The sequence below is a fragment of the Cherax quadricarinatus genome, chromosome 18 (assembly GCF_038502225.1).
Source record: "Cherax quadricarinatus isolate ZL_2023a chromosome 18, ASM3850222v1, whole genome shotgun sequence".
Lineage (NCBI taxonomy): Eukaryota > Metazoa > Arthropoda > Malacostraca > Decapoda > Parastacidae > Cherax > Cherax quadricarinatus.
The window spans coordinates 36,097,997-36,120,799 of NC_091309.1; the positions used below are offsets into that span (position 1 = coordinate 36,097,997).

Below are 22,803 nucleotides of genomic sequence, written 5' to 3' on the forward strand. Positions count from 1 at the left end.
TATGCCACTATGCTTCTTAAATTTGTCAAACCAGCCTTAAATTCACTAACATCAGCACTAGTTCCAGACATTTTCTTTACTGTGATCTCTTTTTCGTTAACATGTTTACCCTTTTTGCCACATCAGCTTCCTTGATTTGTTTTTTCTTTGCCAGGATAGAAGTAATTGTTGATTTGGATTTCCCATACATTCTGGCAAGTTCCAGCACCTGCACACCACTCTCATATTTTCCAATAACTTCTTTCTTAAATTCCATCGTGTTTCTCACTTTCTTTGCCAAAGGGCTAGGACTCAGAACTTTCTTTGGGCCCATGATGGCTTATCTCACAGTCGCACTTAATAAACAAGCACAAAATCCAATGGATTTTACAGAAATGTTTGAATGAATGCTCATTCACCAAAAGACACAGGGAGACTGACTCACCTACGCACGGTGTCCCGGCAGGAGGCGGGTTGACGCGTATAATATGAACGATTTACGAAGCACCGGCCGAAATACGGAGCAAAATTCCTGCCCAAAACTGGCCGATATTCGGGGTTCCACTGTATATTTATTTACTGCTAAAATAATATCTCAGTAGGGGGGGGCCTTCTGCAAACTCAACTTGGAACCATTTATTCCCATTTATTACTGTCTTGCTTTTCAAAATTTTGATATTTGTAAGGGTTAGATTACTGATGGTATATGTTACCAAAAAACTGATGAATAAGAGGCATGTGCAACAACTGGGGCCTGAGGAACTGACCTCCTACCAAGGCTCATGGAATGATCTTGTCAAAACTGCTACTGTACCTCAACTGTCTAGTGTCACATTTGCCTGTATTCAACTGAAAAAGCCTGTTGTGCATGCAAAACATTTCAGCAATATAGATACTCAAGAACTGCAAATGCATCTTCTATTTGTAAGCATATGTCTTACAATGAATGTGTGTAAATGATGGTGAAAGTGTTTCTTTTCTTGGATCACCCTGCCTTGGTGGGAGATGGCAGAAGTGTTGAAAAAAAAAATGTTTTATTCCATTTTTAAGGCTCTCATAGAATGCCTTCATTATGAATGGCAAATGAGAAATTATTGTAGAGCTTCTTTCAATATTGCAGAATTACAAATTAAGTATGTAAGAAAAATCTGATTTACAATTGTTAAGTCATTCAGCATAAGGTAAAAGTATATTATTCATATTTCAGGTGATAATATTTCATGCTAAAAAGAAATTAGGTCAACAAGTATTAAAGCAAGCAAATTATTTAAGAATACACATATCTTACCAGCACTTTCTTCTAGCACATTGGGTGAAAGCTTGCAGAAAGTTACAGCCCCAGTAGGTAAGTGAGGACAATCCTCTAACATGTACAGGTATTCCGAGACCAAAGCAGCACTGTGAATGAGGCACATGGCAGCTTCAGCATGCTGTCCTCTTTCACTGTGTTTCTGGGCCATGTTGGCAAGCCATGTTAATCGAAGGTCTGGCGAATTCTGATACCCACGGGCTAATGAAATTAAAAAAGTGATCCATAGTTTCAATGTTATTTGTGAAAAATTAATTTAAAATGCAGTACAATACCAGTGTTGTGATGTGATACAATCTTCTCCAAAACTCTAATTAAGAAACTCAGCCATATATCAGCATCTTCAATACTTTCTCTAGCCCACACACATAAGATCAAGGGTGTTTGACGAGGTCTAAAATTATTCTAAATATGCATTTACAAGAGGGTCATTTCAAATGTGATGTCTGAATAATTCTGGAAAGACAGCTAAGAATAATAACAACAATAATAATAATTATACCAGTTCTAGGTAGTAGGTTGGTAGACAGCAACCGCCCAGGGAGGTACTACCGTCCTGCCAAGTGAGTGTAAAACTAAAGCCTGTAATTGTTTTACATGATGATAGGATTGCTGGTGTCCATTTTTCTGTCTCAAACATGCAAGATTTCAAGTACATCTTGCTACTTCTACTTACACTTAGGTCACACTACACATACATGTTTTTTTTTTTTTTTTTTTCAACAAGTCGGCCGTCTCCCACCGAGGCAGGGTGACCCAAAAAAGAAAGAAAATCCCCAAAAAGAAAATACTTTCATCATCATTCAACACTTTCACCACACTCGCACATTATCACTGTTTTTGCAGAGGTGCTCAGAATACAACAGTCTAGAAGCATACACATATAAAGATACACAACATATCCCTCCAAACTGCCAATATCCCAAACCCCTCCTTTAAAGTGCAGGCATTGTACTTCCACATTTCCAGGACTCAAGTCCGACTATATGAAAATAACCGGTTTCCCTGAATCCCTTCACTAAATATTACCCTGCTCACACTCCAACAGATCGTCAGGTCCCAAGTACCATTCGTCTCCATTCACTCCTATCTAACACGCTCACGCACGCTTGCTGGAAGTCCAAGCCCCTTGCCCACAAAACCTCCTTTACCCCCTCTCTCCAACCCTTTCGAGGACGACCCCTACCCCGCCTTCCTTCCCCTATAGATTTATATGCTTTCCATGTCATTCTACTTTGATCCATTCTCTCTAAATGACCAAACCACCTCAACAACCCCTCTTCTGCCCTCTGACTAATACTTTTATTAACTCCACACCTTCTCCTAATTTCCACACTCCCAATTTTCTGCATATTTACACCACACATTGCCCTTAAACAGGACATCTCCACTGCCTCCAACCATCTCCTCGCTGCTGCATTTACCACCCAAGCTTCACACCCATATAAGTGTTGGTACTACTATACTTTCATACATTCCCTTCTTTGCCTCCATAGATAACGTTTTTTGACTCCACATATAACTCAAAGCACCACTCACCTTTTTTCCCTCATCAATTCTATGATTAACCTCATCCTTCATAAATCCATCCGCCGACACGTCAACTCCCAAGTATCTGAAAACATTCACTTCTTCCATACTCCTCCTCCCCAATTTGATATCCAATTTTTCTTTATCTAAATCATTTGACACCCTCATCACCTTACTCTTTTCTATGTTCACTTTCAACTTTCTACATTTACACACATTCCCAAACTCATCCACTAACCTTTGCAATTTTTCTTTAGAATCTCCCATAAGCACAGTATCATCAGCAAAAAGTAACTGTGTCAATTCCCATTTTGAATTTGATTCCCCAAAATTTAATCCCACCCCTCTCCCGAACACCCTAGCATTTACTTCCTTTACAACCCCATCTATAAATATATTAAACAACCATGGTGACATTACACATCCCTGTCTAAGACCTACTTTTACCGGGAAGTAGTCTCCCTCTCTTCTACACACCCTAACCTGTGCCTCACTATCCTCATAAAAACTCTTTACAGCATTTAATAACTTACCACCTATTCCATATACTTGCAACATCTGCCACATTGCTCCTCTATCCACTCTATAATATGCCTTTTCTAAATCCATAAATGCAATAAAAACTTCCCTACCTTTATCTAAATACTGTTCACATATATGCTTCAATGTAAACACTTGATCTACACATCCCCTACCCACTCTGAAACCTCCTTGCTCATCCGCAATCCTACATTCTGTCTTACCTCTAATTCTTTCAATTATAACCCTACCGTACACTTTTCCTGGTATACTCAGTAAGCTTATTCCTCGATAATTTTTACAGTCTCTTTTGTCCCCTTTCCCTTTATATAAAGGGACTATACATGCTCTCTGCCAATCCCTAGGTACCTTCCCCTCTTTCATACATTTATTAAACAAAAGTACCAACCACTCCAACACTCTATCCCCCCCTGCTTTTAACATTTCTGTCATGATCCCATCAGTTCCAGCTACTTTACCCCCTTTCATTTTACGTAATGCCTCACGTACCTCCCCCACACTTACATTCTGCTCTTCTTCACTCCTAAAAGATGGTATACCTCCCTGACCAGTGCATGAAATTACTGCTTCTGTTTCTTCCTTAACATTTAAAAGTTCCTCAAAATATTCTCGCCATCTACCTAATACCTCCATCTCCCCATCTACTAACTCCCCTACTCTGTTTTTAACTGACAAATTAATACTTTCCCTAGGCTTTCTTAACTTGTTTAACTCACTCCAAAAATTTTTCTTATTTTCATTAAAATTTCTTGACAGTGCCTCTCCCACTCTATCATCTGCTCTCCTTTTGCACTCTCTCACCACTCTCTTTACCTTTCTTTTACTCTCCATATACTCTGCTCTTCTTATAGCACTTCTGCTTTGTAAAAACCTCTCATAAGCTACCTTTTTCTCTTTTATCACACCCTTTACTTCATCATTCCACCAATCACTCCTCTTTCCTCCTGCCCCCACCCTCCTATAACCACAAACTTCTGCCCCACATTCTAATACTGCATTTTTAAAACTATTCCAACCCTCTTCAACCCCCCCCACTACTCATCTTTGCACTAGCCCACCTTTCTGCCAATAGTCGCTTATATCTCACCCGAACTTCCTCCTCCCTTAGTTTATACACTTTCACCTCCCTCTTACTTGTTGTTGCCACCTTCCTCTTTTCCCATCTACCTCTTACTCTAACTGTAGCTACAACTAAATAATGATCCGATATATCAGTTGCCCCTCTATAAACATGTACATCCTGGAGCCTACCCATCAACCTTTTATCCACCAATACATAATCTAATAAACTACTTTCATTACGTGCTACATCATACCTTATATATTTATTTATCCTCTTTTTCATAAAATATGTATTACTTATTACCAAATTTCTTTCTACACATAGCTCAATTAAAGGCTCCCCATTTACATTTACCCCTGGCACCCCAAATTTACCTACTACTCCCTCCATAACATTTTTACCCACTTTAGCATTGAAATCCCCAACCACCATTACTCTCACACTTGATTCAAAACTCCCCACGCATTCACTCAACATTTCCCAAAATTTCTCTCTCTCCTCTACACTTCTCTCTTCTCCAGGTGCATACACGCTTATTATAACCCACTTTTCACATCCAATCTTTATTTTACTCCACATAATCCTTGAATTAATACATTTATAGTCCCTCTTTTCCTGCCATAGCTTATCCTTCAACATTATTGCTACTCCTTCTTTAGCTCTAACTCTATTTGAAACCCCTGACCTAATCCCATTTATTCCTCTCCACTGAAACTCTCCCACCCCCTTCAGCTTTGTTTCACTTAAAGCCAGGACATCCAGCTTCTTCTCATTCATAACATCCACAATCATCTCTTTCTTATCATCTGCACAACATCCACGCACATTCAGACTTCCCACTTTGACAATTTTCTTCTTCTTATTCTTTTTAGTAATCTTTACAGGAAAAGGGGTTACTAGCCCATTGTTCCCGGCATTTTAGTTGACTTTTACAACACGCATGGCTTACGGAGGAAAGATTCTTATTCCACTTCCCCATGGATATAAAAGGAAAATTAATAAGACCAAGAACTATTAAGATAAAATCAAAGAAAACTCAGATGAGTGTGTATAAATAAATGTAGAGGAGCAATGTGGCAGATGTTGCAAGTATATGGAATAGGTGGTAAGTTATTAAATGCTGTAAAGAGTTTTTATGAGGATAGTGAGGCTCAGGTTAGGGTGTGTAGAAGAGAGGGAGACTACGTCCCGGTAAAAGTAGGTCTTAGACAGGGATGTGTAATGTCACCATGGTTGTTTAATATATTTATAGATGGGGTTGTAATGGAAGTAAATGCTAGGGTGTTTGGGAGAGGGGTGGGATTAAATTATGGGGAATCAAATTCAAAATGGGAATTAACACAGTTACTTTTTGCTGATGATACTGTGCTTATGGGAGATTCTAAAGAAAAATTGCAAAGGTTAGTGGATGAGTTTGGGAATGTGTGTAAAGGTAGAAAGTTGAAAGTGAACATAGAAAAGAGTAAGGTGATGAGGGTGTCAAATGATTTAGATAAAGAAAAATTGGATATCAAATTGGGGAGGAGGAGTATGGAAGAAGTGAATGTTTTCAGATACTTGGGAGTTGACGTGTCGGCGGATGGATTTATGAAGGATGAGGTTAATCATAGAATTGATGAGGGAAAAAAGGTGAGTGGTGCGTTGAGGTATATGTGGAGTCAAAAAACGTTATCTATGGAGGCAAAGAAGGGAATGTATGAAAGTATAGTAGTACCAACACTCTTATGGGTGTGAAGCTTGGGTGGTAAATGCAGCAGCGAGGAGACGGTTGGAGGCAGTGGAGATGTCCTGTTTAAAGGCAATGTGTGGTGTAAATATTATGCAGAAAATTCGGAGTGTGGAAATTAGGAGAAGGTGTGGAGTTAATAAAAGTATTAGTCAGAGGGCAGAAGAGGGGTTGTTGAGGTGGTTTGGTCATTTAGAGAGAATGGATCAAAGTAGAATGACATGGAAAGCATATAAATCTATAGGGGAAGGAAGGCGGGCTAGGGGTCGTCCTCGAAAGGGTTGGAGAGAGGGGGTAAAGGAGGTTTTGTGGGTAAGGGGCTTGGACTTCCAGCAAGCGTGCGTGAGCGTGTTAGATAGGAGTGAATGGAGACGAATGGTACTTGGGACTTGACGATCTGTTGGAGTGTGAGCAGGGTAATATTTAGTGAAGGGATTCAGGGAAACCGGTTATTTTCATATAGTTGGACTTGAGTCCTGGAAATGGGAAGTACAATGCCTGCACTTTAAAGGAGGGGTTTGGGATATTGGCAGTTTGGAGGGATATGTTGTGTATCTTTATATGTGTATGCTTCTAGACTGTTGTATTCTGAGCACCTCTGCAAAAACAGTGATAATGTGCGAGTGTGGTGAAAGTGTTGAATGATGATGAAAGTATTTTCTTTTTGGGGATTTTCTTTCTTTTTTGGGTCACCCTGCCTCGGTGGGAGACGGCCGACTTGTTGAAAAAAAAAAAAAAAAAAAAATGTATGTGTAGTGTGACCTAAGTGTAAGTAGAAGTAGCAAGACATGCCTGTAATCTTGCATATTTATGAGACAGACAAAAGACATCAGCAATCCTACCATCATGTAAAACAATCACAGGCTTTCGTTTTACACTCACTTGGCAGGACGGTAGTACCTCCCTGGGTGGTTGCTGTCTACCAACCTACTACATACATGTACAAGCATATATATACACACCCCTCTGGGTTTTCTTTCTAGTTTTTGTCCTTGTTTATTTCCTCTTACCTCCATGGGGAAGTGGAACAGAATTCTTCCTCCGTAAGCCATGCGTGTTGTAAGAGGCGACTAAAATGCCAGGAGCAAGGAGCTAGTAACCCCTTCTCCTGTATATATTACTAAGTGTAAAAGGAGAAACTTTCGTTTTTCCTTTTGGGCCACTCTGCCTCAGTGGGATACGGCCGGTGTGTTGAAAGAAGAAGAATAATTATACCAGCTCTAGGTAGTAGGTTGGTAGACAGCAACCGCACATGGAGGTACTACCATCCTGCCAAGCGAGTGTAAAACGAAAGCCTTTAATTGTTTTACGTGATGGTAGGATTGCTGGCGTCCTTTTTTCTGTCTTATAAACATGCAAGTTTTCAGGTACGTCTTGCTACTTCTACTTACACTTAGGTCACACTACACATACATGTACAAGCATATATATACAACCCTCTGGGTTTTCTTCTATTTTTCTTTCTAGTTCTTGTTCTTGTTTATTTCCTCTTATCACCATGGGAAAGTGGAACATTATTCTTCCTCCATAAGCCATGCGTGTTGTAAGAGGCTACTAAAATGCCAGGAGCAAGAGGCTAGTAACCCCTTCTCCTGTATGAATTACTAAATTTAAAAAGAGAGACTTTCGTTCTTCTTTTTGGGCCACCCTGCCTTAGTGGGATATGACCGGTTTGTTGAAAGAAGAAGAATTATACCAGCTTAATTTACCCAAAATATATTTCAAGTAATTACATTTACTGACAAACAGCCATCAGAGAAAGCCTGGAAAATATGAAATATAAAAAGAAACCACCAAGGATATGTACAGTGCATGCAAAAAAAATCTATACATTAACAAAAAATGCAACTTACTGTATGCACATGTATTTTTTTTCACTTTTAGCTTCCAACTAGTACTTGGTCATGTTGCCCTTGTTCTTTATCACCAATTGAAGTCGCCTAGGTGCTGAAGCGGTGAGGGCGGAGAAGAAGGAAGCATCCATGTTGATCCAAAGCTTCTTCAGTACTTCCTTCAAGTCCGTGATATTGTTGGGTCGAGCTTTTGCAATCTCATTTTTCATCATATGCCAGGCATTCTCAATTGGATTAAAGTCAGGTGAACTGCCTGGTCACTCCAAAAAACTGATATTATTGTCCTCGAGGAACTTTTTCACTGCTTTTGAATTATGGGCAGGGGCACCATCATGCATAAAAAAATCACACTTGTGAATGTTCCAAAATGTCAGCATGTGGTCCCTTAACTCCTCGATATAATTACTTCCCTTTACTGTAATGTTCTTAGGAAGGAAGTATAGTCCACCCCTACCCTTATAATCACTAAAAGCACCCCAGACCATTACACTGTCAGGGTGCTTCTCTGTCTTCACAGCGTACTGAGGGTCATAACGGGACACACCACTGGGACGACGGATGGTTATGGAGCTGCTCCTGACGAGTCTGAAGGTACTCTCATCACTGAACATCACCTTCTGCCACTGGTCTGGGGTCCAATCCTTGTACTTCTTGCAGAACTGAAGCTATTTCTTCTTCATGGCTTCAGATAGCATGGGCTTCTTGACAGCACATCACGCAGGCATTTTAGGTCCTTTTGCAGTTGGTGCTGAATGGTTCACACTGCGCCGTCTTTCAGGAGCACAGGATGCTTTTTCTTGAGGTCTGCAGCTGTTATGGCAGGATCAGATAACGCTTCTCTCTTCAGCATTTTGTCTGTATGAAGAGAAGTCTTTTTGGGGGCCCCAGAGCGACCTTCCTAGGTGGTACTGAGAAAGGCTGCTGCTTTCTTGAGGTTGTAAATTGCCATCCTCGTCACCTTCAGGTCTGCGGCTACGCGTATCACAGACATGCTCTGCACTAATAGGGCGAGTGCAAGGGGCTCCTCAGCAATTGAAAGTTTAGTTCGACCCATTCTAACCACTTGGAGTGGAGATATAGTGTGGCAAAGTTCATGGTCGAGTGAAAAAGAGGGGCACTGAGGAACAACATAGCAGGTCTCCTTCCTCACCGAGCTCTGGCAGAGCGCTGAAGCATGGCATGGTGAGGAACAATGGAGCAAGACTGGCTCCAGTACACTAAGTCATCAGAAGCACTGCCCATTTTTCATATGGCGGAAACCCAAGTGAAATGTATGCACCAAAATCTCGTGTATAGATTTTTTTTACACTGGAAATGTATAATATTTTTTGCAGGCACTGTACAGTAGCGCTACAATGATAGTGTTATTATACGATTAGAAAAGCTCTGATTGCAACGTATTTATGTACTGAAGAATTCTAAATGCATTCCAACCATACTTTCACGAAACTACAAATGCCACCTGTTTCAAAGGGAATTATTGCTATAGGTTTGTGTAACCTAACCTAACCTAACCCAACCCAACTTAACCTAACTTAAAGTAACCTAATTTATAATAAAAAAGACAGCACTTGAGAAAAAACAGGAAGCATCAAGTATCACTGAGTACCACATCAAAAACCTGATGTAGCAAAATGAGAATGGGTTGGCTTAAGTAGGTTTACCTGCAAAAGCTGAGATCCTACGTAAAATTCTAATTCTTTTTAAATGATTTCAAAATTTAATATCAAGTGGAGCAAGTATTACTAGACTCATGACAAAGTATGTTCTTGGAAATCAACATGTATGATTTGAGGCAGAAAATTTTAAATTTTTCTAATTTATCTGGACCATGAGTATGACCTTGAAAAACAGAAATCATTAACCCTTCGACTGTTTAGGTCGTATATATATATATGTCTTATGAGCCAGTGTTTCAGACGTATTAATATGCATAAATTCTAGCGGCTTCAAATCAAGCAGGAGAAAGATGGCAGGCCCACATGTGAGAGAATGGGTTTGTGTGGTCATTGTGCACCACATAAAAAAAATCCTGTAGCACGCAGTGCATAATGAGAAAAAAAAAACTGACCATTTTTTGGATTAAAATGCCAAATTTGAGGTGTATTTTCGTATAGTATTTAACGTTGTATTCTCGTTTTCATGGTCTCAGGTGATAAAATGGAAAACACATTACAGAAATAGAGAAGATTTTGATTCGTTTCACGATGAAAACGACCTTGAAATTGAGCTCAATGTAGTGGAAATGTTCGATTTTTACCAATGTTCAGGAGTAAGCAAATCACACCACACGTCCAATACACATAAACTGGGGAGTCTGATATTCTTTCACTAGTGCACTGATATTATTTATACCATTTTTACAATAATGCAGTAGGCTGCATAACAGTAAATTTTGTATTTTTTGTATGAATAAAAGATCAAAATAGAAAGCAATAGAGATGTGACTAATGAACAGAGGATATGTTATTTTAGTGCCAAAAATGTCTACATTGTTTATCCTGGACCCTATTTTGAAATTGGCATCTTTTTTAATTTGCTTGAAATTGGCCAAATTGCCAATTTCTGACCACTTTATTCGGTAGTTCAAATCGGTAAATGGGCGGTTTCTTGTATTCAACTGATAGAAAAAATGAAGTTTAAAGAAATAGCTATGAGTTTGGTCAACTGGAAAAATGGAATTGGCCAAAAACAGGGCTCAAAGTTGGCAAAATCGCCGATGCGTACATGTCGCCAAGACTGCTAACTTCACGGGAGCGCAATTCCGTGAGTTTTCGACCAAATTTCGTACTTTTGGTGTCATTACCATCGGGAAAAGATTCTCTATCATTTCATAAGAATTTTTTTTTTCCAAAAAATTCTACGACATAGAATGACAGTTTCAAAGGGTTAAACTAGCCTGTTAGCAAAACTGCAGATGAGATTATTTATAAAAATGTCTTCCCTAGCACTACTGTGAAAATTTCTGATCTTATACTGATGAATAGGGTAAAAGAATTTCATAAACAGCTCAAAGCTGACAACTGCAAACACAGTTATGGCTGACATCGCAGAATCAAGGTACACCTTGGTATTCATTGGCATAAAACACCACATGAAATGGTGTCTGCAGATAATTAAACTGTTTAGATCATTTGCCATATTTATAAATTTACTAAAGAAATTTGTACAAGCTTCAGTGACTGGATTATGCAGATTTTTGGATCTAACACAAAGATCAAGATTCCAATCATTCTAATGACTTGTGTATCTGTTTCCAGTACCTCAGGGACTTAGTTATAAACTGTGGGTCTGTAATATTCCCTGAACCTTACCAATTCTGTACATAAGATCAAGCAACATCTCTGGGTCCTCTTGATATTCCTTCATCTTCACAGTATCTGACAGAATCATGTGTAAATTGAAGACTAGATCACGAACCTGCAAGAGAGCCGGTTATTACCAGTGTACATTTATTTTATATTTTGATATTAGACTAATACGACTTTGCCAAACCTTTTCCAGTAATTATCACTTATACCAGATTTCAAGAAATTCCACAGAAAACCAAGATAAAATCATTATATAAATTTATGACTAGAAATCAACAGATACTAGAGATGGATCGACTGTCCATCTCTCTCTCCTTTGATCTTCATAGTTAATTAAAGTCTGCATGGCTTCATTCACTGTACACAGATCATTTTGTTTAACAATAGTTTCAATAAACAAGCTGTGATTTTTTCCATACAGGTCCACATCCCTTTATCCAAAACACTTGGGACCAGCATTGTTCCAAATTTCAGACTTTTTTGAATTTCAGAATTGCTTTCAGTGCCACCGTGTGGTGGCACGACCCAGCACTGAGATGACTGACACTCCACACTCCATGAAAAAACTTCAGTTTTTGGAACTTTTCAAATTTCCGAATTTCGTATAAAGGGATGTGGACCTGTATTATCAGGCTGAACATCTACAATTTATAAAATAACTTACCAGAAGGAATAAAAAATTATATGACAATGTGGATGATAAAAGAAATCCTATGGAAAATAAGTAATAAAAATAATTGTAAATTTTAATAAGATTTTGATACATAAACTAAATGGGGTGACAGGCAAATGGTAAAATTAGGGGGCCAAGTTTCTCTTAATTTGCCATGAAATTACCAGTACATCACAGTGATCAGAATCCATGATGTATTAGTATACATGATTCATGGCACCTTCAAATTTGCTGTCAGTAGCTAATTTTGGCCTAGACATGAAAGATTGGGTTTACGTGGTGGTTGTGTTAATACAAAAAAATCCTGCTCCACACAGTGCATGATGCAAATAGCTAACCTCTGACTGTGTCTGGGTTGAAATGGTGACTTTGGGGTGATTGCTTTAGTATTCCTTCAAGACTATGCACAATATTTAAAAGGTTAAGATATTAAGTAAGCAGTATAATAAGACAGAACCAAGAGCAACTCGAACCAGTGAGTGGTGTCATGGTGCTTAAAAAGTGGAATGGCTTGGATGAAGCAATGATCAAGACAAACTTAACACAGAACTTCAAGAGTGGACATGATCATGTAGAAGAGGCCACAGATCTTTTCTAGGGTGGTTTTTCATGTTGTTTTGGCAGTTTCTTCGTGCCAATAGATAGAACAAAAGACATATTATTGACATAAGCATCAAACTGGCCAAAAATTTTTGGTGATTTTTCTTGGGAAGGGTGGGAACCCAACAACACCAGTTTTATGGATTTTTATTAGGTCAATTTTTTGTGTGACAATGGATTCAAAATGGAAGTTAAGTGTTATGCAGCAGAGGCCTCAGGACATAGTAAATGAACCATATGTTTAACACCTAGATCTACAGTATGTTTTCATGTCATATTTTACTTATATGTACTGTTCAATGACACTAAACATGTGTACTGTAAACAAAAGTAAATGCCATGTATTGGCTCTCACAATGCCCTGCACACAATACAAATTATTTTATGCAATGTACACCTATTGCACAGACCTATTATTTCTAATGTAGTCCTAACCAATCCAACAGGGACCATTTTAGAGGCTCTAGATTTTGATGCAAATTTATATCATTGGAAGTTTGCCAATTAGTGTAAATTTATGTCATCAGCAGTTTAAGAGATAAAGACTTGTATTAATCACTTTTTCTTAAGATATCTTGCTCAATAATTATCAAACTATAAACATCACCATGTCCTATGTGAGGATCAAATTTTCAAATATTCAAATTTTCAACAAGACAGTATAATACCTGTTCTGGAAAAGATGTGTCCTGTAGATCTGCATCCTCCTCAGCATACGTGAGGATGGTTTTGAGAGAGCGACGTAAATAAGCTTCATTGAAGGTCTGGGATGTTCCAACCAAGGAGCTAAGAGACATTGTCACCTGCATCTTTACTCTTGCAAAATTCTGTGAAGACAAAAAAAAAAAAATAGATATTAGTAACCTGTGGCATGTAAAAAACAATAGTTATCAAAAAAATACGCCAGTACAGTATAAATGACTTGAATTGCTTCAGTAGCTTAATTACCAAGACAAAGAAATAATGTGACAAGTCCATATCTATACCAATCAATCAAAAGGGCAGACATATTATTTTCATACACTATCTTCTCTCATTTTTTTTTTTTTTTGTATATTTACTGGGTTCCTTGGCCTCACTTGTTTTCTATTACTTCCCTCCCAACACACATACAACAATGCACACAACACAACACACAACAAATACAATGAACAAGATACACAGCAAACACAACACAAAAAACATACACACACACACAAAAAAAAAAAAAACAGGGAAAATTGGCCATGATTACCGGATGGAGACTGACTCCACCGCTCCTTGCGCTGAGTGACCCCACACAAGTTTAGACTTCATAAAATATAACAATGTAGTATTTCTTGTATTTTTCATCCCTGCCTTCCAACCCTTCCATTAGTGTAATCATGTAAATTTAGAATAATTTAAGTTTAGTGATAACCTCTTCTAAATTAATTTTAATTCTGCCTGTTGCTTAGATCATTCAAAAAATGACAAATGTAAATGCTTAAGTTTGAAAACATGTTTCGAGGAGGAGTTGCAGATACGCAGAAAATTACCGAACGAAAATTAACCAGCTTCATAGTAATTACATGTGCGTGCATGTAATTACTAAATGCATTTATCTTAAAAGACTTAGAAAGGTAAATAAACGTCAAGTTGCTGACATTTGGAAAATAACATCATGGTAAAAAAAAAAGACAGACAAAAGTTCAATGAAAAAGAAATGTGAAGATCAGTGGCATAGTTTGTTGACTTACTTATATCAATAAATTTTACCATAAAAGCAGAATGTACACATGCAAATTTAACCTTCCACAACATAATTCTATTTGACAAAGTAATGAATATATGAAATAAAATATGCAAGTAACCTGACTTACATTTCCAATTTCAAAGTTGTGTCTCATAAGAAGATAGAGTGATGCTGCAGCATGGGATCGGACAGTACAGATACAAGACGAGCAATGCTTCAACAGTTGAAGGCACAAATCTGCACACTGCTCAGTTTCTTCATCAAAAAGTAAACCTGGGAACTGTAAAACAAATACACAGTATTATCAATATAAATTCTTAAACAAATAAACAATGAACAGAGTAATACAGAGGCATTTTTAACTCTAAAGACATATTTTTCATACTATTTGCCTTTATTAAACCCATATTAAATTTTCAGTCATGAAAAAAAACACTTGAAATTAGGCTCTAAATATACTACATAAGGATACGGATGTATCAAGTGGGTGACCTTAGCAACCAATGCTCGCTGAGTATTGAACATATTGGTAAGTGTAGATGTTGACTGATTGGAGGCGAGAGCATGAAGCAATACTCGAAACACAACAGGGAGTAGCCCTTGCAAGTGATCTGCATTTGTTACAACCTGGAAACAAGGGATAAAAAAATTAGAGCAAAGTAATAGTAGTAGTAGTATTTAGGAGGTAGATCAAACCATGATCTACTGACATTTAAAGTGGGGTGGATCTCTAGTACAGGTATGACCTATTCATTGTTTAGCCAATGAGTAGGTCATCCAGTGACAGACTTATATCTGGGGATGTTTTTTCCAGAAAGTCACCACCATCTACAAGTAATACAGTAATGTAGCTCTTCTACAAGTGATGCCACATTTCTAAGACTGACTTTTATCACTTTAAAAAATACAATAGTTGCAAATTATTAGCATGATTAAAATTGAAAAATAAAAACTGTTAGCTCTCTTGCAAAAAAAGGCATGAAAACTGGGAGAAATTAATAAATGGTTTCAAAGCAAATAAGAAGAAAGAAAAATTGGTGTTAGGATTTTTGAGAGCAAAATAAATTTTTTTTTTTATCTCAGTGGAGAGATTAGATCCACATAATTAAACCCTTTCGCTTGCTATGCCATAGTACTACAACTTTGAGGTCACTGTCAGTGCCGTGGTACTACATCATGAGCTCAGCTCACTCAGATAAGCTGTGAGTGGTAAATTTGGGCCTAGATACAAGAGAATGGGTCTGTGATAAGTGTGCACCAAATAAAAAAAATCCTGCGGATGCAGTGCATGAGAAAAAACTGCGACTGTGTTTTTGGTTATAAATAGCAAATTTGTGGTGTATTTTCATAAGGTCTTTATGGTTGTATTCTCGGTTTCTTTCTTATTTGACAGAATGGAAGATGTATTACAGAAATAGAAATGGTTCTGAATGGTTTCAGGATTTAAAATAGCTTGAAATTGAGATCAAAGTAGAGGAAATGCTAGATTTTTGCCGATATTCAAGAGTAAACAAATCGCGTCACTCATCCAATACACGTCCAACTGGTGAGTCTAATATGCATTCATGAATGCCCTGATATTATTTATACAATCATTACAATACTGCATAACAATAAATCTTCTACTTTTTGTGAATAAAAAATAAAAATAAAATTCGTGTGTAAACTTTCCTAAGACAACCCCTCCCTTGCCTTCCTTTCGATACAGATTTTTTTTTTTTTTTTCAACAAGTTGGCTGTCTCCCACCAAGGCAAGGTGACCCAAAAAAGAAAGAAAATCCCCAAAAAGAAAATACTTTCATCATCATTCAACACTTTCACCACACTCACACATTATCACTGCTTTTGCAGAGGTGCTCAGAATACAACAGCTTAGAAGCATATACGTATAAAGATACACAACATATCCCTCCAAACTGCCAATATCCCAAATCCCTCCTTTAAAGTGCAGGCATTGTACTTCCCATTTCCAGGACTCAAGTCCGACTATATGAACATAACCGGTTTCCCTGAATCCCTTCACTAAATATTACCCTGCTCACACTCCAACAGATCGTCAGGTCCCAAGTATCATTCGCCTCCATTCACTCCTATCTAACACGCTCATGCACGCTTGCTGGAAGTCCAAGCCCCTAGCCCACAAAACCTCCTTTACCCCCTCTTTCCAACCCTTTCGAGGACGACCCCTACTCCTCCTTCCTTCCCCTATAGATTTATATGCTTGCCATGTCATTCTACCTTGATCCATTCTCTCTAAATGACCAAACCACCTCAACAACCCCTCTTCTGCCCTCTGACTAATGCTTTTATTAACTCTACACCTTCTCCTAATTTCCACACTCCGAATTTTCTACATAATATTTACACCACACATTGCACTTACACAGGACATCTCCACTGCCTCCAACCGTCCCCTCGCTGCTGCATTTACCACCCAAGCTTCACATCCATATAAGAGTGTTGGTACTACTATACTTTCATACATTCCCTTCTTTGCCTCCATAGATAACGTTTTTTGACTCCACATATACCTCAACGCACCACTCACCTTTTTTCCCTCATCAATTCTATGACTAACCTCATCCTTCATAAATCCATCCGCTGACACGTCAACTCCCAAGTATCTGAAAACATTCACTTCTTCCATACTCCTCCTCCCCAATTTTATATCCAATTTTTCTTTATCTAAATCATTTGATACCCTCATCACCTTACTCTTTTCTATGTTCACTTTCAACTTTCTACCTTTACACACATTCTCAAACTCATCCACTAACCTTTGCAATTTTTCTTTAGAATCTCCCATAAGCACAGTATCATCAGCAAAAAGTAACTGTGTCAATTCCCATTTTGAATTTGATTCCCCATAATTTAATCCCACCCCTCTCCCAAACACCCTAGCATTTACTTCCTTTACAACCCCATCTATAAATATATTAAACAACCATGGTGACATTACACATCCCTGTCTAAGACCTACTTTTACCGGGAAGTATTCTCCCTCTCTTCTACACACACCCTAACCTGAGCCTCACTATCCTCATAAAAGCTCTTTACAGCATTTAGTAACTTACCACCATTCCATATACTTGCAACATCTGCCACATTGCTCCTCTATCCACTCTATCATATGCCTTTTCTAAATCCATAAATGCAATAAAAACTTCCCTACCTTTATCTAAATACTGTTCACATATATGCTTCAATGTAAACACTTGATCTACACATCCCCTACCCACTCTGAAGCCTCCCTGCTCATCCACAATCCTACATTCTGTCTTACCTCTAATTCTTTCAATTATAACCCTACCGTATACTTTTCCTGGTATACTCAGTAAACTTATTCCTCTATAATTTTTACAATCTCTTTTGTCCCCTTTCCCTTTATATAAAGGGACTATACATGCTCTCTGCCAATCCCTAGGTACCATCCCTCTTTCATACATTTATTAAACAAAAGTACCAACCACTCCAACACTATATCCCCCCCTGCTTTTAACATTTCTGTCATGATCCCATCAGTTCCAGCTGCTTTACCCCCTTTCATTCTACGTAATGCCTCATGTATCTCCACCACACTTACATTCTGCTCTTCTTCACTCCTAAAAGATGGTATACCTCCCTGGCCAGTGCATGAAATTACCGCCTCCCTTTCTTCCTCAACATTTAAAAGTTCCTCAAAATATTCTCGCCATCTACCTAATACCTCCCTCTCCCCATCTACTAACTCCCCTACTCTGTTTTTAACTGAGAAATCCATACTTTCCCTAGGCTTTCTTAACTTGTTTAACTCACTCCAAAAATTTTTCTTATTTTCATTAAAATTTCTTGACAGTGCCTCTCCCACTCTTTCATCTGCTCTCCTTTTGCATTCTCTCACCACTCTCTTCACCTTTCTTTTACTCTCCATATACTCTGCTCTTCTTATAACACTTCTGCTTTGTAAAAACCTCTCGTAAGCTACCTTTTTCTCTTTTATCACACCCTTTACTTCATCATTCCACCAATCACTCCTCTTTCCTCCTGCCCCCACCCTCCTATAACCACAAACTTCTGCCCCACATTCTAATACTGCATTTTTAAAACTATTCCAACCCTCTTCAACCCTCCCACTACTCATCTTTGCACTAGCCCACCTTTCTGCCTGTAGTCGCTTATATCTCGCCCGAACTTCCTCCTCCCTTAGTTTATACACTTTCACCTCCCTCTTACTTGTTGTTGCCACCTTCCTCTTTTCCCATCTACCTCTTACTCTAACTGTAGCTACAACTAAATAATGATCAGATATATCAATTGCCCCTCTATAAACATGTACATCTTGGAGCCTACCCATCAACCTTTTATCCACCAATACATAATCTAACAAACTACTTTCATTACGTGCTACATCATACCTTGTATATTTATTTATCCTCTTTTTCATAAAATATCTATTACTTATTACCAAATTTCTTTCTACACATAGCTCAATTAAAGGCTCCCCATTTACATTTACCCCTGGCATCCCAAATTTACCTACTACTCCCTCTATAACATTTTTACCCACTTTAGCATTGAAATCCCCAACCACCATTACTCTCACACTTGATTCAAAACTCTCCATGCATTCACTCAACATTTCCCAGAATCTCTCTCTCTCCTCTACACTTCTCTCTTCTCCAGGTGCATACACGCTTACTATAACCCACTTTTCACATCCAATCTTTATTTTACTCCACATAATCCTTGAATTTATACATTTGTAGTCCCTCTTTTCCTGCCATAGCTTATCCTTCAACATTATTGCTACTCCTTCTTTAGCTCTAACTCTATTTGAAACCCCTGACCTAATCCCATTTATTCCTCTCCATTGAAACTCTCCCACCCCCTTCAGCTTTGTTTCACTTAAAGCCAGGACATCCAGTTTCTTCTCATTCATAACATCCACAATCATCTCTTTCTTATCATTTGCAGTTGTATTTATCATGTGGGAGTTCGACACGTGGATTAGGTAAGAAATACTCACGTAGGCTGGTATTACGTATAATTACAGATAAGGTGGATAACGCCCTTACAGCCGTGACCTGCCTCCTTGCTCACTCTCGTATCACTGACTGACTGCCTGGCCGCCCAGTACCCATATGTGAGAGGGTCTTATGCCAGGTCAACACAATATGAATATATGAATAGACAGTGACTCAGGCAGAGACGGTTGGTCGTGAGTCAACTGGCACAGTGGTTACTGGTAACTGGTTACTACTACTGAGAGCTCGGCGACGCTAACGTATGTCGTCCCGACATACAACTAATACAAACTAGAGAGGGCAGTATACGGCTTGGCTGATTCTATACAATGTCAAAGTAGACAACAATTAAACATTATAACATACATAAGTAGAACATTGGAATGGAAGCTTACGTAACTGAAACTGTAATGCAATACAAGGTATAATATAGCACAACTTAAACTCAACAAATGAACAACGAACTCAACGTTGAGATTACAAGTGATAAAAAAAAATTTTGATCGATCGATCTGTATTCATGTGATCTACGGATTCTGAGGAAGGAATATATACAAAGAAAGAGTGTTTAACAGAAAGGCAGATTCGGTGCACTCAAATCTAGACTGTTAACTCTCAGAATGTGGAGAGAACATGAACACAAAAAAAAAAACTTCTTGAATACTGATAAGTTGATACTGTAATTATTCATCTATACAGGTTATTTACATTTAACCCCAACTCTGCTAGGGTGAGATTGACATATGCAGAATGGGTGTCATCTCTGGGAGGATCAAACTCTGTAGCATTGGCTAACTCATGCTGTATTTGAGGCAAATCTGAATTAGAAGTTACAAATGATATTTGAGGATTTCTCAATACCTGTCGTGTACGTAGGGAATAACGACATTCAGGTTGATCGTCTGACTGAGTATCAGAGGAAGAGAGTACAGGATCAGGAGGATTGTCAGAGTCTGTCACATTAGTCTGGGTTGGAACATCATTATCATCACATACTAACTTCATATGATCTAAATGCGATTCTTTATACTGACCAGTACTAATCTCTCTAACCTTATACTTATTACCAGTGATATGTTCAACTACTCGATAAGGACCAACAAACTTTTGATCAAGCTTTGGCATTGCAGACGTTTTGTTAAAGTTAATCAGCATAACTCTCGAACCTACTTTGATTTTGGATGGCTTTGCTCGAGTGTTTGCGACTCTTGTAAATTCAGCTGTTGATTTATGAAGTGTTTCACGGATTCTTCTAAAAACACTTTGAGCTAAGCTGGTACGAGTTGCTATGAAATCATCAGGGTTGTAATTTGGTTTCGGATTAGAATATAACAACTCATAAGGCAAACGTTTATCTACACCATACAATGCATAATGTGGAGTGTCACCTATAGAAACATTGTAAGCAGAATTTATAGCACACTGCACATCAGGTATAACTTCATCCCAAGTTTCACTGTTGGGATTGATAGTGGCTCTCAAGACAACAAGTACTTTCTTATTGGTTCGTTCCGCTAACCCATTGCTGGCAGGATGATGAGGAACAATGGTGGATTTAGAGATCTTGTACAAGGTACACAAATTTTCAAGAATTTCATTACAGAATTCACCTCCATTATCTGTTACTAGGGACAGGCTGACTGGCGTTCACTTCCACAGTCTGGCTTACTGACTGGCTTAATTGCAAAATCCGGGTCAACCCCTCGGAGATTGAGCAATTAGCACTAAGCCAGGAAGCTTGAAACTGCTGCAACAGGCTTGCAGGCTGGAGGTAGTGAGTGAGGGTAAGCGGCTGGCTGGAGGTTCACCTTTGACCCTGCCGGCTACTCACAAACAGACTTCTAACGTCTTGAATTACTCGTAAAAACTAAATCCACGCTCCACACCGGTGCCACCATTTATCATGTGGGAGTTCGACACGTGGATTAGGTAAGAAATACTCACGTAGGCTGGTATTACGTATAATTACAGATAAGGTGGATAACGCCCTTACAGCCGTGACCTGCCTCCTTGCTCACTCTCGTATCACTGACTGACTGCCTGGCCGCCCAGTACCCATATGTGAGAGGGTCTTATGCCAGGTCAGCACAATATGAATATATGAATAGACAGTGACTCAGGCAGAGACGGTTGGTCGTGAGTCAACTGGCACAGTGGTTACTGGTAACTGGTTACTACTACTGAGACAACATCCACGCACATTCAGATTTCCCACTTTGACAATTTTCTTCTTCTTATTTTTTTTAGTAATCTTTACAGGAAAAGAGGTTACTAGCCCATTGTTCCCGGCATTTTAGTTGACTTTTACAACACGCATGGCTTACGGAGGAAAGATTCTTATTCCACTTCCCCATGGATATAAAAGGAAAAGTAATAAGACCAAGAACTATTAAGATAAAATCAAAGAAAACTCAGATGAGTGTGTATAAATAAACATGTACATGTATGTGTAGTGTGACCTAAGTGTAAGTAGAAGTAGCAAGACATGCCTGTAATCTTGCATATTTATGAGACAGACAAAAGACACCAGATTTATACACCCTCCAAATCATTCTATTTTGTTCCATCCTCTCTAAATGTAAAAACCATCTCAATCCCTCCTCAGCCCTGTGGATAATACTTATAGAAACCCTGCATGCATGTCCTTTTAATCTCTAAACTACAGATTCTCTGCATAATATTCGCCCTATACATTACACTCTCAGACACATTTCCACTGCCTCCAGCCATCTCCGTGTTACAACATTCACCACCCATGCTTCACATCCAGATAAAAGCACTGGTACCACTATACTCTCATACATTTTCTTCTTTGCCTCCATGGATAACATTCTTTGTCTCCATAAATGCCACAATGAACCACCCACCTTTTCCTCCATCATTTCCATGGTTTACGTCGTCCTTCGTAAACCCATCCAGAACCCACTATTTGTCTGCTAATTTAACTGGCTAAAAATTTAATTGTGATCACTGTTTGTGACCACCTAAAGGTCAAGTTCCCATTTCATCTCGGTCAACAGGTTACCTAATACAATATAACCATTGTTTAACACTGCTGTAGTCAGTGTTAATTCACAATTTGTTTTATACATGGCAGTTCATTTTCCCCATGTTAGACCACAGACCCAAATGAAATAGCCTGGCATTAAGCACACAAGATGAAAAGTAATGAAATAAATGTGAATTATATTAGAAAATAAGAAGTATACCTGGAAGTAACAAGTAATGTCTACTAACAGTTCATATTTAAAATAAAACTATGTACATTATCTTACAACTCAAAGCTATATGAAACTTGCCTGAACTATGTTCTCCAAAGTATCTAGAATAACCATATTAGCTTCAGCCGCCAGGTGGCCCTCAACCTGAGACTCCTGCTCTAACTCATGTTGTGGCGAGCGGTCAGTGTCCTGTTGATGGTGACGCCAGGGAAAGGATTCTTTACGCCAGCGAAGCTTTTCTCCGGTTCCGGACGGTGAAGGGGGATTACGCTCTATTGGTC

The 22,803-nt window shown here is 38.6% G+C and overlaps 1 protein-coding gene across 12 annotated transcripts in view; it reads right to left on the reverse strand.

Moving 5' to 3' along the window:
* Positions 1 to 22,803, reverse strand: part of Zir (dedicator of cytokinesis) — a 353,738-nt gene that overhangs the window by 75,468 nt on the left and 255,467 nt on the right. For all 12 annotated transcript variants that reach the window (XM_070086406.1, XM_070086403.1, XM_070086405.1 and 9 more), the window contains 6 exons: positions 22,601 to 22,794; positions 14,791 to 14,925; positions 14,426 to 14,578; positions 13,253 to 13,411; positions 11,315 to 11,420; positions 1,268 to 1,489 (listed from right to left, as the gene is read on the reverse strand). In XM_070086406.1, the coding sequence (XP_069942507.1) occupies positions 1,268 to 1,489; positions 11,315 to 11,420; positions 13,253 to 13,411; positions 14,426 to 14,578; positions 14,791 to 14,925; positions 22,601 to 22,794 (969 nt within the window). The remainder of the gene's footprint in view (positions 1 to 1,267; positions 1,490 to 11,314; positions 11,421 to 13,252; positions 13,412 to 14,425; positions 14,579 to 14,790; positions 14,926 to 22,600; positions 22,795 to 22,803) is intronic.